The following is a 17,838-nucleotide window of genomic DNA, read 5'->3' as shown; positions in this document are numbered from 1 at the left end:
ATGTATGTTGCTATGAAACTGTTGAAATAAAGAAAAATGAAAGAAGTCTCACTATCAGCAAAACAAAGTTAGAGTATTAGACATTATTTAATTTTATACATGTGGTTCTGTGGTGGTGATGGCAGGTTTGTGACAGACTTGTTCAATGATCAGATTGGAATACTGCAAAGGGTGGGGCTTGGGGGACCAGAAAGTATGCTGAGTCCTATCAATCTTGGACATTTTTGCAGTGTATTTTGCATTTACATCTAGAGACAACAAGGAACATTTCATGGGATATCTGGTCATCTTATTCACAGTTTTCGTGATAAGTATTTGTAAAAAGTTCACCATGAAAATAAATGCAGTTTATGCACCATCATCAATTGCCAGGTTTGAAGGGATAGAAGAATTTTCTGAAGAATTTGATAAGGTTCATCAAATTAAATTACCACATACCCTGATATGTGGCAGGTAACTTCACAGCCAAGGTGGGAAAAGGTGAGAATCGTCAGAAATATATTGGAAAGTGTAACTATTGAAAAAGGAATGAAAAGAGGTCATTGACTACCATGAAGACTAATGCCTTTATATCATGAACACTTCAAGAAAAGATTTAATAGCATTTGATGTGGCAAGCAACAAATAACATTGTGGGGAAAAATAGATTATGTTTTAAACAGGTAGGAAAATACTTATTATTTATGTGGGAGATATCCCTGAATCAGCTCATTCTGTTTAATGATACCTTTGAATTGTCAGGGCAAAGATCAGAATTAATAAATCACAAGAAGAAATATGAGCTGCTAAATTATATGCTTACTCTCCCATCTTTATGCCAGTCTTCTATGCACAAATTAAAAGCATTGGCATCCAAGATGAAGGTATTAGTAAGAAACATAGGCTTTTGCAAGTGATGTTAAATCATAGGCTACATCTTTACCATTTTACCTTGAGGATGATATTCCCAGGGAGTCCCTTTGCCTGCCACTGTCACTCTGGATAACTGTTTGTAAGGATTTGGACACTTTGAACATTTGTGGATGGTTCTGCCTGTTATCACAGGCTTAGCGTCTCATTCTTTTCTCTGCCGAGCTCAACTCAGTCTCTGGTAAGTCTCTGAGGGATGGAGAACCTAGTTCTTCTCACAGTAAACTATTACTGTGAGTGGTTGAGAGCCTAGATAGTCAATGGCTCATCCTTGTGGCATAGATTCACTTCACAGAACTTTGCAGATGCAGATTTGGGTATGCCATATTAGTGCTCATCATCAAGCAGCTGTTGCTTTGAGTGAAATAATGCCATGGACACACTCTTTCCTTAGGGCTATCTCTCCGTCATAATCTTTGATCAAGGGACCCATCTTGACTCTAGCATTGTACAGGATATTCTCAATGTCTTGTCATCCTTTTTTTTTTTTTCTGAATGGTTTGGGCATATCACCTGTGAATGTGAAGGAAAGCTTCCAGTTGAGGGAGGAATAGTGGACACTGACCATATGGGTGGGAGAAAAGGAGTTGGACTGGGGGATAAGGTTTGTTGCCTAATTAATCCTTTTGCCTAGTCCATGAGTGAAAGTAAAAGGATGGGCATTATGACCTCTGGAGAAATTTGACTATCATTATATTCTGCTAAAGAGAGTGTGATTTCATTCACCTAGGGAGTAGATGTCCCTGAGTGGAAAGTAGCAGCCTGGTAAATGGAGAAGGGGTAGTAGAGTGATGAAAGGGGAGAAAATATGTCACACCAAAGGACATGATGCAGAGAAAGGTTATAAGCTCTTAGTTTCTGCATTTGGGACAGATATCTTTTGAGCTCTTCTGGTCCTGGTGGCTGGTTTTCTGTTCCTGGTTATTGATTTCTTGGTCCTATCTTCAGTGGCTTCTTGCCCCATTGTGGCCTTCTGATCAATTTATGATTTACCCACACAGCTATTCTGACTTTGTGGAGTGATTGTGGTTTTGGCTATCATTTTTTCCCCCTTTATTGGGAATATGCCTTATAGAGTATTCTCCTTGGGTGTTGTATTTGGTAACACTTACTACTAAGGTCTGGATTATTTACTCTTAGATATAAAGTATGATTTCTGTCCTGGGATGCCCAAGACAGATCAAGAACAAGGGTAAAAATGGTGTAGGAATTACTTGTTTTGCCCAGGCCTTGGACTCCAAGGGATTGATTATACTGCTTGGTGTTAGTGATCTTCAGACCCAGCGTAGCCTCTCAGTCATAGAGACATAGAATGGGGGTAGTTAGGCTAAATAATTTTTTGGGGAAAATATTTATATAAATTACTGTCAAGAGGGAGCACTCTTTGGATTTTATGAACTGTTTATTTCCATGTGGGTGGTCGTTATAGGTTTGGGTGAGCTCCTATTCAGCAGGGACCTTCAGAACTGCGCGTATATATTCTTTTTCCCTCTCATGTATATTCTTGATACTTATATTCAGTAGAAGGATTCAAAATAATCTTTTGCCTCCTTGATTCACTTTGTACAGACCATGAACTTTCATTTGGTACCAGTGTGTACCTACTTAGGACAGTAAATCTTGTTGGTTATTGAATTAGTTTTGGTTATTCATTGAAAGAAGAATTTCCTCTTGAGAAGATCTGTTTTGTGATTGGATGAAAAAGAACAAATTGAAATGCTTTTTATTTAGATGATTTAGAAAAAGAGCAGCAGGGTGCAGTGGAAAGAGTGCCAAAGGACCTGGGTTTGGACCTTGGCTTTGCTTCTTGCCACCTGTGTGCTTTAGGGCAGGGCCGTCCAACTTTAGGTTTTTAATGAAACAGTAGACAACATATTTTGATTAACCATTTTAGTGAGAGTTTGGCTTTGTTTACTAAAGCATTTATGTAAATTTCTGTGCTTGTAGGGGCTACGTGAATCACACTGCAGGGCCCGCGGGCCACATTTTGGACAGCCCTGATTTAGGGCATGCCTCATAAACTTTCTGAACCTCAATTTTCTCATTTGTAAAATTACGGGGTAAAATAGATGGCCTTTTAGGTACCTTTCAACCTTAGATCTGTTATCCTATGAGTTTCTTGAAAACCTTAAACTTTGTTGTTGTATTTTTGCTAGGTTAGTAGTTTATGTGGTCGGTATTAGACACTGGGAAAATAATTATTTTTCTTCTTACTGCAAATTGAATTTTAGAAAAATAGATACTAATGAATTTTGAAAGTTTAACAATATGCTTTTTCATTGATAGTCTACAAGATTTAAAGCATTCTGTAGAATGACATGGAAAAAAGACTTTAATGTAGAATAAGACAGATACTTTGAAGATCTATGATTTTGTAGGTCTAGGTCTGCTGATGCAGATTTCTACTCTATACCTTAGTGAAATGGTGTTACTCAATTCCTGTGTCTTAGAAATTTATCATTGTGTGGCTAGCCTGGTGATGAACCTCCCCAAACTTAGCTAAGTTTGCCCATTTTGCTAGGCTGGTCCCTAGATGATAACAGATAAACCGTTCATTGCCGGGAAGTGTTTAAAAAGCTCTTAATTATAGAGTCACTGCCTTAATTTTGCTGTTTTGTATACTTTATTCATAATGACATATATATTGCTCTTGTAGTAAAATATAGCATATAATATTGCCCTTATAGTAAAAAGAATTAAGCATTTGTAGAATACGCTCATAAATTTGGAAGAGTATTTAATAGTAAGAGAACATTTTAAAAGTCAGATTGTTCTAGCTTTTATACTATGTGTGAAGTTATATGTATCTCTGTACTTGCAGGTTCATTCAGAATTACTGCCTCTCATCTTATCATTAATTCTTACCCTCATAAACATGTTAGATCTCTATGCAGTGCCACTTTTTCAGGGTAAATCGTATTTTGAAAGACTATACTTAACTGAGAAAAGAGTATATAAGCTGTACTTCCTCCTGCTTTTCCTTGAATCTTTTTAAATATATAAATAGTTTCTAGTTGTTTGAGAGTTTAATATGGCAGATAATGATATAGGAAGAGCATAGGACCAAGAGAGAATGGTTGTTCTATAAGCTTAGTTAGTTGGATTACTTAGCTCCAATGAGAACAAAAGGTCTCCTTTAGTTGGAAGATAGATATGTATGTGCGAGTTATGTGTTGTATGTAGCTTTATTTTTTAGATTCAGGGCTCTATGGATTCAAACTTTATGCTACCTTTAAGACTTCATTCTTTTTCTTACTTAGTGTTCCCAGTATGTGCAGTGTGTTGCTGGATGTCTTCAGCTGATGCTTCGTGTTAATGAATATCGCTTTGCATGGGTAGAAGCTGATGGGGTCAACTGGTGAGTATCTTTTTGTTTGTGAAAGAAAGTGATATTTTAAGCATGTGAAGCAATTTTTGCTAGTAATTTTCAGGGAAACAGGTCCAGTTAAACTTCTAGAGTGTTGATTTCATTTTCATGCCTTTTTCAGTTCTCTTCAACCAGTATTTGTTATTTATCTCCTAGCCAGTTTGGCCTTGTGTTGGGAGCTAGAGATAGAAAAGATGAATAGCTGACATTACCCACTCACCTGTAATACAGATTAGGCAATGAATACCAAAGTGAAGGTCATACAAAGTTCTATGGGAAACTGAGGAAGGAGAGCTCACTTTCAGCTGAAGAATTATGGGAAGGTTAGAGGAGGTAGAACCTGAGTTGGGGGTTTTAGTAGAATGCAACCTCAATATGAATCAGCAGTGTGACATAATAGCATCTAGAGATAATGATGTCATAGTCTGCTTTGAAAGGAGCATAATGTGTATTATTTTCTGCCCTAGTCTGGAGTACTGTGTTCACATTTACGGGCACCATATTTTTTGAAAGACATAGATAAACAAGAATTCATCCAGAAGAGTGAACCCAATGTGAGGATTGGCTAAATGAGGTCGCAGTATTTAGCCTGGAAGGGCACTGCGTAGAAGAGAACCTGATAGCTGTCTTCAAATCATTAAGCATGTATTAAGTACCTACTATATGCCAAGCCATGTGCTAGGTGCTAGGGATACCAAAGTTTTGTTATTTTATAAGATGAATTAGCCTAGTTCTGTTTGACCTTAGAGGTTGCAGAATTAGGAGTACTGAGTAGAAGTTGCCAGGAGGCAGATTTAGACATGATGTAAAGAAAAACTTCTCAACATTTAGAATGTTCCTGAAGTGAATGAGTTGTTTTGGGAGGTAATAGTTTCTGCGTAGTTTATAGGGTCATAGATTTATTAGAGCTTGAAGAGAGACCTGTAGAGCCTCTCTAGTCAAACTACTGTTTTACAGGTGAGGAAGTTGAGGCTCAGATTAAGTTAAATGACTTACACGAGGTCACAGAGTCTGAGGAGGGATTTGTACAATTCTTCATACCTTTGAAAGCAACGTCCTTTGCTTTCAATTGGAGACTGGATGATCACTTGATTAAAGTGTTGTAGAAGTGGACTAGATATCCTCTGAGGTCCCTTTCAGCTGCTGAAACTTGACCGAAGGCAAGGATTTAAAAAAGCAAAGGTGAGATGGTGGGGCATAAGGGCATAGAAGCAGAATTAGAATAGAGGGTGAGCAGCAAGTCCATTTTGGCTGGAATGCAGAATGGGTGGAGATTAATGTAAGGGGAATGTCAGGCCTTTAAGGAGTTTTTATTGTTGTTTGTCCTTCATTTTCATTACTTTTTTGGGTAGGTACTTGGTAGCCATTGAAGGGTTTTGAGAAGGGGAAAGGAAGATGTGATTACAAAATATATGGTGGTGTAAGTATGAGCTGAAGTGAGAGTGAAGATAGGAAGACTGGTTAATAGGGAATGAAACCCTGAACTAAGGTGGTAGAAATGAAGAATCGGCAACAGATTAAATATCTGTTTCACAAATAGAAACAATAAGAATTGACATGTGACTGAAAGTACGGGAGGAGAGAGATGGAAATGTCAAAGGTAACTTGAAGGTTTCAAGCTTGAATGACTGGAAAAAAGGGAGTAAGCTTAAAATGGGGGTGGCAGGTTTTTGGGAGAAGATGAGTTCAGTTTTCAACATGAAGCTTGAAGTGTAGTAGGACATATATTTAGTTGATAATTGGAAATTCAGAACTGAAACTCTTGGGAAGAAGTTGGGAGATAGCTATTGGTCAGTTATTTACAAAGATCTGATAAGTGAAGGAGTGAAAGTTGAGATAACAGACAGCTAGGTGACTGGTACTGTCAGCAGTCAGTGTTGAGATACTCTTAAGAGTTTTGGGGAGAGGGCACTTGAAAGCAGTGAGGGAGCTAGTATCCAGGATAGAAATTTGTAACCTTGTAACTGTCTGTTTCCTAGACTTGAGTCTAGGGAGGGAATATAATTTGAGGGTGGAACTCAAGCTGGCCTTTATTGAGTGGGCTCTTAACTGCTTAATCTTTATTGCTGATGAGGAGGGAAAAAAAAACTGGGTGAATATAATTCAAGATGATTTGTTTTATTAGCTGTCATACTAAAATATGGTTTTCCTTTGTTTTATAGCTTATCATAATTGCTAAAATATGTTTATTTTTTAGCATAATGGGAGTTTTGAGTAACAAATGTGGCTTCCAGCTCCAGTATCAAATGATTTTCTCAATATGGCTACTGGCATTTAGCCCTCAAATGTGTGAACATCTTCGTCGATACAACATTATTCCTGTTCTGTCTGATATCCTTCAAGAATCTGTTAAAGAAAAAGTAACTAGAATCATTCTTGCAGCATTCCGGGTAAGTCCTTTGATTGTTATAACATTGTGATATTACTGAATCTCAGAGTTCTAAGGGACCTCAGGGACTGATTTAGTTCAATCTGTACCTTCTGCAACATACCTATTAAATGGTAGGCTAGAACTTTGTTGGAGATTTCCAACTGGTAATGGAGAACTCATCACCTCTAAGAGGCAGCCTGTTCCACTTTTGTATAAGTCTAATTGTAATGAAAAAACAGAATGGAAAAAAATAAAAATATACAGAACATATTCCTTATAATATGGTTCCTATTTTTTTAATCCCAGTATTTGATTTCAAATTTGATGTGTTGAAAGTTCTTTTTGGGAAAAAAAGCAAAATGCAACAATCATTAGTCTGAAACAACTTATAAAAAAATCCATCTTAACTCTTTTCTTTTAGAGATCCTAAAATACTCGTTAAGCCATTTATCTAAGAATCCACTTTAGATTCATTGTTTTCTTTGTTTATCTTTTTTGAGGAAGTGAAAGGGCAACAGTTTTCTTTTTAACTAAGGTAGAATGAATGATACTTCTTTTTAATTGACTTCCTCTAATTCCTTTATGGATACTAGTTTTCTTTATTTTACTGAAATAGTTATAATATTTTAAGAATTAACAATGGGTATAATATGCCACAAAATTATTTGTGACTCCTTTTTAAAAGAGAAAATTTAGTTGCTAGAAAGAGCATTGGAGTCAGATGATCCAAGTTTTATTCTGCATCTTTTACTGAACGACAGCACAAAATCATTTAACCTAATGCTTGTTTTTCTCATGTGTGTGGTTGGGAGAAGAGTTCATAAAACTTTTGAAGATGAGATAAGGTTTAAGTGCTCTGAGCTTCTAGGAGTGAGAGAGCAGACAAATACAAACAAGTATTATTATTTTAAGTGATGGCTACAGAGTTACACTGCCCAAACCCCCTCATGATTCAGGCTAGAAAATTTATGAGTTTCTCAAAAAGTTAATCTTACCTTTTTGCAATTTTTTTCTGTACTTTTTTTTAAAGCCAAGATTATTCTCATAATCTTGTTTTGGAAAATAAGTTATGTAGTATAAAGAGATTTAGAAATGTCTAAAATTGGATATACCAGGCAAGAGAAGTGTTAAATCTCTTGTTTGAATCATAGCTTTAAACATGAATCAGTTTTTGTTTGACTTTGTCTTGACAAGTCCACTGTAAAGTATGCTTTCTGAAATGGCATGGTTTGTACAACAGGCTTATGGTCTTTCTTTTATCTATAATAACTCGAAAGAACCTTTCTCTCTCTTGGGGGAATATCAATAGCTTTCATTAATGGTAAAGAGGACAAGGGACACAGCTTTCTCCTCATTTCAGTCTTTCCGCATATTAAAGTATGACTGCTGCTCATATCTTTTCAGTGTCTATGAAGAGCTGGTATCTTGATCTAGGATCCTGTTAAGTTAATGTTGTGGCTAGTCAGAAATTTCAGCTCTGCTTTGTTTATCTCATAATCTTGATATTTCACTTGTGATAATTTTAATATGTTTAACAGTTTAAAAATATTTAAATTACACTGAAATTAATTAAATTGTAACCTTGGAATTTAATGTGAACCGTATTGTTTTTGTGACATTTGTAAACAGACCTAAACCTGGATTCAAGATTATTTAAGTGACTGTACTCAATATACTGGGAGGCAGCATATTTTTATTTATTTTATTTTATTTTTTGATTAGCTTCTTTTCTTTTTTAAAAAGATTAGTTTTCAACATTCATTTCCACAAGATTATGAGTTACAAATTTTCTCCCCGTCTCTAGCCTCCCCCCCCCCCCCACCCCAAGACGGCACGTATTCTGATTTCCCCTTTCCCCAGGCTGCCCTCCATTCTGTCACTCCACTCCCCCTCTCCCCCACTGCCCCCTTCCCTTTCTCCCTTACTTTCTTGTATGGCCAGATAGATTTCTATACCCCATTGCCTGTATATCTTATTTCTCAGTTGCATGTAAAAACAATTTTTAACATTTGTTTTTAGAACTTTGAGTTCCAAATTCTCTCCATTTTTATCTCCCCACTCACCCTCCTTGAGAAGGCAAGCAATTCAATATAGGTTATACATGTGTTGTTATGAAAAACACTTCCATAATCATCATGTTGTGAAAAACTATATTTCCTTCCATGCTATCCCATCCCTCATTTATTCAATTTTCTCCTTTGTCTCTGTCCCTTTTCAAAAGTGTTTGCTTTTGACTATCCCCTCCCCCAATCTGCCCTTCCTTCTGTCATCCTCCCCTCCCTTATCCCCTTTCCCCCCTACTTTCCTGTAGGGTAAGATACCCAATTGAGTGCGTGTGTCCCTCCTTAAGCCAAATCCAGTGAGAGTAAGGTTTACTCATTCCCTTTCATCTCCCCCCTCTTCCCTTCCGTTATAACAGCTTTTTCTTGCCTCTTTTATGTGAGATAATTTACCCCATTCTATCTCTCCCTTTCTCCTTCTCCCAATATAGTTCTCTCTCACTCCTTAATTTTATTTTTTTAGATATTGTCCCTTCATATTCAAGTCACCCTGAGCCCTCTGTCTCTGTCTTTCTCTCTGTTTCTCTCTCTATACATACACACATGCATGTACATGTATGTATGTATATGTAAATATGTATGTGTATGTATATATGCATATATACATGCATTCATATATGCACATACATATACACACACATATTTTCTCTTCAACTACTCTAATACTGAGAAAGGTCTCATGAGTTACAAATATCATCTTTCCATGTAGGAATGTAAACAGTTCAACTTTAGTAAGTCCCTTATGCTTTCTTTTTCCTGTTTACCTTTTCAAAATGCTCTTGATTCTTGTATTTGAAAGTCAAATTTTCTATTCAGCTCTGGTCTTTTTATCAAGAGTACTTGAAAGTCCTCTATTTCATTGAAAGTCTATTTCTTGCTCTGAAGTATTATACTCAGTTTTGCTGGTTAGGTGATTCTTGGTTCTAATCCTAGCTCCTTTGACCTCTGGAATATCATATTCTGAGCCCTTTGATCCCTTAATGTAGAAGCTGCTAGATCTTGTGTTATTTTGATTGTGTTTCCACAATACTCTAATTATTTCTTTCTGGCTGCTTGCAATACAGTGTTCCTAGGCGTTTTCCTTTTGGGATCTTTTTCAAGAGGCAATGGATGGATTCTTTCAAGTTCTATTTTACACTCTGGTTTCTAGAATATCAGGGAAGTTTTCCTTGGTAATTTCTTGAAAGGTGATGTCTAGGCTTTTTTTTTTGATCATGGCTTTCAGGTAGTCCAATAATTTTTAAATTATCTCTCCTGGATCTATTCTCCAGGTCAGTGGTTTTTCCACATTGTCTTCTATTTTTTCATTCTTTGGTTCTGTTTTATCATTTCTTGATTTCGCATAAAATCATTAGCTTCCATTTGCTCCATTCTGATTTTTAAGGAATTATTTCCTTCATTGAGCTTTTGGACGTCCTTTTCCATTTGGCCAATTCTGCTTTTTAAGGCATTTTTCTCCTCATTGGCTTTTTGGAGCTGTTTTGCCATTTGGGTTAGTCTATTTATTAAGATGTTATTATCTTCATTACTTTTTGGGGTCTCTTTTAGCAAACTGTTGACTCGTTTTTCATGATTTTCTTGCATCTCTGTTATTTCTCTTCCCAATTTTTCTTCTGCTTCTCTAACTTGCTTTTCCAAATCCTTTTTGAGCTCTTCCATGGCCTGAGACCAATTTATATTTTTCTTGGAGGCTTTTGATATAGACTCTTTGACTTTGTTATCTTCTTCTGGCTGTATATTTTGATCTTCTTTGTCTCCAAAATAAGATTCTATAGTTTTTTTACACTGTCTGCTCATTTTCCCAGCTAGTTACTTGACTTTTGAGCTCTTTGTCAAGGTATGACTCTGCTTCCAGAGTGGAGATTGCTCCATCCCAAGCTTCAGGGGTTTTGTGCTGCTGTTTTCAGAGCTACTTCTAGGCACCTGCTAAGTTGTCTTTGGCGTTTGTGGATTGAGAAGTCTGGAAGCCACCACAGCTCAGTGATTCAGTGTCCTGAAGCCTGCTCTGCTTGGTCTGCTCCGGCAGTATATTTTTAACAGAAAGAACATGGGACTGGAAATCAGGAGATTTGGAGATTTTGGATTTTGGACCTAAGTTGGCCGTTAATTCCTTGTACAACTTTGAGAATGCCATTTAATTGCCCTGGGCCCATTTCCCCATCCGTGAAAAGGAGATAGATAACTTAATAATCTCTGAGGTTTACCCATCTTTTAACATTTTATTAATTTTATAATTTTTATTATTTTTTTAAATTTTATTTTCTCTCCTCCTCCCTCCTCTCCTCCAAGATGGCATGTTATCCAATACAATATAGGTTCTACATATACCTTCATATTGAATTGATTTACATAATAGTCCAGTTGTAAAGAGGAATTATAACCAATGGAATGAATCATGACAAAGAAGAAATGAAACGAAAAAAGAAGGAAAAAAAGAGCAAATACTTTGCCTGAATCTGCATTCAGACTCCATAATTTTTTCTCTGGATGTAGATAGCTTTTTCCATCATGAGTCTTTGGGAGCTGTCTTTGAACCTTGCATTGATGAGAGGAGCCAAGTCTATCAAAGTTAGTCCTTACAGTTCTCCTCACTCAGCATCAGTTCATATAAGTCTTTTCAGGTTATAATGAAGTCCATCTGCTCCTCCTTTCTTATAGCACAATAGTATTCCATTACATTCATATACCACAATTTGTTTAGCCATTCCCCAATTGATGGGCATCCCCTTGATTTCCGATTCTTTGCCACCAAAAAAGAGCTGCTATAAATGTTTTTGTACTTACTGGTCCATTTCCCACTTGTGTGATCTCTTTGGAATACAGCTCTAGAAGTGGTATTGCTGGGTCAAAGGGTATGTACATTTTTATACCCCCTTGGGCATAGTTCCAAATTCCTCTCCAGAATGGCTGGATCAGTTCATAACTCCACCAAATAGTGTAACAATGTTCCAATTTTCCCACATCCTCTCCAGCATTTATGATTTTCCTGTTTTGTCATGTTATCTAGTTTGACAGGAGAGATGTGGTACCTAAGAGTTGTTTTGACTTGCATTTCTCTAATCAATAGTGATTTAGAGCATTTTTTCATATGACTACAGATATCTTTAATTTCTTCCTCTGAAAACTGCCTGTTCACATCCTTTGATAAGTCAACAGATCTTAAGTCTTTTCTGCTAAATATGGGATGATACCTCATATGCCCTGAGACAGAAAGAACCCCCCTTTTATTTTGCCTTCCTTCTGTTTTGAATGTCTTTGGGAATGCATAATTCTTATATATAGGATAAAGCCTTGATACTGAACAGTAATGGATTGTTATCCAACTAGAAGCCATGCACTAGGGTAAAGTAGATACACTTATTTTTGTCATTATGATACCCTTCCAACTTTTTAAAAAGACCTAATAGGGAGCATGATTGAGGCTATTTTACTCTTGTATTCTCTGCTGCATCATGAATCTTAGGAAAACTTAAATGCTTAAGAATTTAGTGAGCTTGCTAATCTGCTGTAAGTTTAACAAATTAAGTAGCTGTTGACTTTTTAAAAATTGATTGGAAACCTTCTTTTATTTTGGGAAATATCAGTTATTCTTAGCGTTATTAGATTTCTGTAAAGTTTCTAACACTTGAATTAGATTTGGATTGATTAGTCAGTCTTTAGCACCCAAAATAAATTAGAATGTTTGCAAGACATAACAGATAAAGTTAGTAATGACCCTCTATTGTTTAGAACCTTATACCTACTATAATTCTTCATTTGATTTTCTTCAGTATTAGTAAGCTCATGAACTTAAAATGGTAAATAAGTTAAGTGCACAAGTTATTAAATATTTATTGTGTGCCAGACACTGTTCTAAAAACTGGGGATAAAAATAAAAGTGAAAGAAAAGATAGTCTCTGCCCTCAGGAATCTTAAATTCTAGTGGTGGAACAGAACACATAAAAAGGAAGCTGAAAAGCCAGGAAGGGGAATGGTGGCAGAGTTCTGAGAATGAAAGATGTTTAGGCTGGGCCCTTTTTCAAGTTGGAGGTTCCAACAATGGGAGAAATCAGCTGAGGCATGGTGGTAAAGTCTGGATAATGAAGAGATTTCTTTATAGTGGTTTTTGTTAGCTGTCTTTAGTATTGATGATTATAGCTTATTGAAATAATTGATTTGTGGCTTGGTTAAAACCAGCATTGCTATAGAGCAGGCCTGCACAACCTGCAGCCGGCCAAAGGACTTCAGGTGGCTTGTGAAAAATGTAGAGGAAAATATCCTGAAATCCTTTGTTGGGCCAAAGTTGTGCAGGTCTGGTATAGAGCCATATTACAGGGTTCTGTTCTGATGTTCTATCAGTAAACATTTATTAAAAATCTTTTCTTTGTCAAGTTCTGTGCTGGATACTTTGAGGAGGGCACTAGAGCTAATTGTTTTGTATTTTGCTGGAGACGTGAAATACTCACACAAGATAGTATATGATAACTTAAAATAAAGTGCTAAGTTTTGTTTCCAGACCTGTTGAAATCTTGCCCTTCTTAAAGACCTAGCTTAAATATCTTTTACTTTGTGAAATCTTTTTTGATCTCTTCCAATCAAAAATCATTTTATCTTTCTTGGACATTTATAACTAGCTTTCTGTACCTTTCTCATGTCCTTATCATATGCTTTTCTGCATTATCATTATGTGTGGGTCATATCCTCCGTTAGAATTTAAGTTCCGTAAAAATAGGGACTGTCTTAATCATATGTTCACATCTTCTCCAAGGGCCTTGTGCATAGATGGCATTTAGTAAATATTTCATGAAGTTGAGAAAGGTTTGCAGCTGTTTCAGTAGATCTTTCTGTGGAGGATTTATGGGAAGACGTGGACAAGAATTACAAAGAACAAGGAGGTATGGATTGATTATGAACTGCGCTCTTTAGGAGTACCCTTGTCAGTAAGATCTTGGATCCATTAAAATGTGAAAAAGTTAGCATATGGATCAGTTACTTGATATTATCTTGATTATCCTTTTTAGGGATAATAATGCCTTCCATGATTTAAAAAAAATTGATATCTTTCTCTTTTCCAGATATCTTGAAAATCAGTCTTTTTGAAACTTTCAAAATTATGTTATATCTAACATGGAATTTTTCTTTATTTACTTGGTCCATTTCAACTGTTATTCCTGACGTAATTTTCTTAAATGTCATTTTCACTCCTTCATATATGTATAGAACCTTGGGTACTGCTCTGTTGCTATTCCACCAGAACTTGGACTTGACCCCTAGAGCCCTGAACTCTTTTTTAAAGGTGAGCTTTTGCCTTATCTTGTCCAGAACCAGGCTACCACGCCACATACTAGCATCTGCCATATCATAGCTCAAGGTCAAAGAGGAATTAAGTAATCAAGTAAGATCCAGCTCCAGCCTGAAGGGATTAAGATGACAGGGCCCTGTGTCTAATCCAAACAAGCCATCAATAAATGAATATGCACACACATAGATACATGTTTATATCTGTATATATGCATGTATATGCATATACACACATAAAATTCTTTTGAGGGAAAGCACTAAGTATAGCTGGAAGAGGGAGAAAAGGCTTCATAAAACTTAAAGGGCTAGAGCTCAATTTTGAAGTAAACAAGGTATATAAGAGGTACTGGTGAGAAGGGAAAAAATCACTTTCCCATTCTGGTCTTCAATTTCCTCATTTGTGGAAAAAAAAAAAAAGGAGGAGGAGGAGAGACTTGTTTTGACCAGGGGTGGGGAACCTGCGTCCTGGAGGCCACATGTGGCCCTCTAGGATCCGAAGTGCGTCCCTTTGACTGAATCCAAACTTCACAAAACAAATCTCCTTAACAAAAGAATGGGGTTTGTTCTGTGAAGTTTGGATTCAGTCAAAGGGCCGCATTTCAGGTCCTAGAGGGCCACATGTGGTCTCGAGGACACAGGTTCCCCACCCCTGGTCTAGGTCATCTGTACGATCCCTTCCATTTCTAGCATTCTGTGATTTTGTGATTCAGTTTCCCTAGGATTGTTGGGATCATAGTTTACCTGGGGCTTCTCTCAGCAATTGCAAATGGGTGATTTTAGACACATAGCAGGTTGAAATCCATTTTTTCAATTTGTTAGAGATTTTCGCATTTGCTTCCACAGGAATAATAGTCTGACAGAAATCATGTGATGGGAAACAAATAGATATTTTTATGTCTTTGGGATTAAACACCCAGATTAGAATCTTAACTCTACCGTTTACTAGCTATGTGACTTCCAGCTCAAAATTCTGTGACATTAGTAATACTCAGTTAAGATAGGGGCAGTTCTTTTCTTTTGGACATTGTTCAATGTTCACCATACCCAGGGATTTCTTGACTCTCTTCTTGAAGAAATGGTATCTACAATGTAGAGGTATGAGACTTTTGAATAATCTTTAAGCTTCTTTGGTTTATTTTTTACTCTTTTTCCTGAAGTAATTTATTTCCTTTCTTTTGCCTTCCTTGGTTTCTGTATTTGTTTACTTTTCTTGTATTTCTCTTGTCTGGGGCATTTGCAAAGCAAATAATCTTCTCACTTGTTTTTTTCTTTGTAGGCATGCTTCAGATGCCTCTTCCATCTTTTTTCATCAGTGTTTAGGCTCAGATTTTCACATCATGTCATTTTGGGTTGTGCGTTGAGCTCCTTTGTTCTTTGGAACAAATTATTCTGTTCCTGTCTGAGGTTTCTGGTGGCTCCAGAAGAGTTTTATATTATTCAAATTTCTTTTTCTTTGTATTTGAAGGGCCTTTGATTTCTTAGTCCAGAACCATATATTATACAATCTGTGCCTACTTGCACGTTGAAGTCTAAATACACACTGACTTGGTTTGGAGTATCTTGGTAAAAGCTATTTGTAGAATTTCTCCAATTCTTTTTCTGCCACAGATATTGACACTTGATCTATAATTATCATCATGGTGGTTCATTTATTTAGGCTCATCATGAGGTCTGCAAGGCAAGGTGACCAAGTGTCTCATGAAATCATGGCTGTTGGGGATTAGCATCTTAGTATATAGCTGGGTTATCCTTTGAGCTCAGAGGGCATTGGTCTATCAACAGAACTGTACTCTATATCTTTGCAGCTTGGTAGAAGTTACCACACTTTGTTATAGCTTGATATAGTCTTTGAGAACCCAGGGTTACCACCTTTCCAGTGCTACAGGATTCATTAGTAACTGATAAACCCAGTCAACTAAGCCAGATTTCTTTTTTTTCCCCTTTTAACTAGTTAAACATTCTTTGAACCATTGTTTACGCAGTAACTATGCTAGAGAATGCTGGGAGCATTGTGTAGTGGAAAGAGGGGTGGATTTGAAGTCAGAAAGACTTGGCTTTAACTCCTGTCTGTGACACTTATTAAATGTGTGTCTTTGAGAAAGTCACTAAATCTTCATAAGTCTTAGTTTCTTTATCTGGGAAAAAAGAATACTTTCCTTACAGGATTATTGTGAGACTTAAATCAGATGGTGTGTGTGAAGTGCTTTGCAATCTTTTGAGCATTGTGCGCTTATCACTCATTTATTATTAATTACTTTTAATCCTCAGCGTGTATATCTTTTAAACATTCTAGATTATTTTCAATCATTTGTACTGTTAGTATTTTCAGGGTTTGTATTTAATCATTGTAAAAAAAATGCTGTGGCATTGTCAAATCAATTTTTTTTTTAATTTTAGAATTCCTATAAAAGGAAAACAGGAACATAATTTCTAAGACTGCTAATGTAGAGACAGCCCTAATTCACTTAAAATAGAAAGTATTCATTATTCTTTCAGTCATATTTAAAATAATTACCTTCAATTGAAAATTTGTCACTTTTATATTAAAAGAAAGCCCAAAGACGTTAACCTGTAAAAATCTATACCTTCCCTTTTCACATTTCCTTCATCTTTTCTGTATCTATCTTATATATTCCTAGTTATTTTCATATTGTTCACTCCATTAGAATGTGAACATTGCTTGTTTTATTTACCTTTAAAATTTTTTCTACTAGGAAGCACATTATCTGGCCTATAGTAAACATTTAACAAATGCTTGTTGACCAGTTGGCCTATTTTAAAAGATGTAGGTAAATACATAGTTATTTGTATTAATCTTTCAGCAGAAATTTACTATGTGCAAGGCATAGAATAGAGAAAAAAAAGACTCGTCCTTGTCTTCAAGGAACTTACATTTGAGTGTGTGTGTGGGAGAATAATCCCATGTATACAAGTGTACTGCAAGGAAAATTGGCAAAGCAGAGAACTAAAAATTGAGGAATGTACGTATTTTTTCATGGAGGAGGTGGTTCCAAGCTGGATTCTATTTCCACTTTGCCCTCTGCTTCTAAGAGATCTGGGCAGTTTTCTTTTAAGATTTCTTGAAACATAATGTCTAGCCTTTATTTTGGTCATAGCTTTCAGGTAGTCTAGTAATTCTTAAATTTTTTTCTCCTTGAGCTAATTTTTAGGGTCAATTATTTTTGCTATGAGATGACTTAGCTTTTCTTCCATTTTTTCAATCTTTTAACTTTGTTTTAATTTTTTTTTTCTTATGGAATCGTTGGCTTCTTTTTGGTCTATTCTGATCAGGGAGTTTCTTGTTCTGGCAAGGTTTTATACCTTTAAACTGTTAATTCCCTTCCCAGTTCTTTCTTCTAAAATTAACTTCTTTTCCAGTTTTTTCCTCTAGCGTTCTCTTATTGTTTATAAAAATATTCTTTAACTCTTAACTCTTGCTTCATGTCTTCCAGGAATTCAGAATGAATTTGTGCCCAAGCTAAGTTTTTCACTGAGGCTTTACTTATAGATATTTTGGAGTCATTCTTTTCTTCTGGGTGTTGAGTATAGGTCTGTAAAGGCAATCAATGAATGGGAAGATCTTCCCCACCCATTTGAGTGGGCTTTGGGGGCGGGGCTCTTAGGGTCCTGGGGGGAGTGGCTAGGACTGGAGCCAGTGAAAGCCTGTGGTGGGAGGAGCTTGCTGAATGGTTGGAGCGGAGCTAAGAGGCAGTTGGTGAGAGCAATTAAGAGCTGAAGGAGAGAGGAAGCAGTCAGCTAGCTGGAACGCAGTTTGGAGACTGAGGTGGAAACGGGTGGGCAGTGATGCGGCAGGTGCTACAAAAAGGCAGGACTGACCCTGGTGGAGACCA

General features: G+C 36.5%; 1 protein-coding gene across 2 annotated transcripts in view; it reads left to right on the top strand.

Moving 5' to 3' along the window:
* ATP6V1H (ATPase H+ transporting V1 subunit H) overlaps window positions 1-17,838 on the top strand; it is a 126,037-nt gene that overhangs the window by 44,722 nt on the left and 63,477 nt on the right. For both annotated transcript variants that reach the window (XM_036736186.1, XM_036736178.1), the window contains 2 exons: window positions 4,170-4,267; window positions 6,474-6,666. In XM_036736186.1, coding sequence (XP_036592081.1) covers window positions 4,170-4,267; window positions 6,474-6,666 — 291 coding nt within the window. The remainder of the gene's footprint in view (window positions 1-4,169; window positions 4,268-6,473; window positions 6,667-17,838) is intronic.

Source organism: Trichosurus vulpecula, chromosome 1 (genome assembly GCF_011100635.1).
Source record: "Trichosurus vulpecula isolate mTriVul1 chromosome 1, mTriVul1.pri, whole genome shotgun sequence".
Taxonomy (NCBI): domain Eukaryota; kingdom Metazoa; phylum Chordata; class Mammalia; order Diprotodontia; family Phalangeridae; genus Trichosurus; species Trichosurus vulpecula.
Note: the sequence above shows the minus strand (reverse complement) of the source record. Positions and strands in the feature narration are given on the sequence as shown.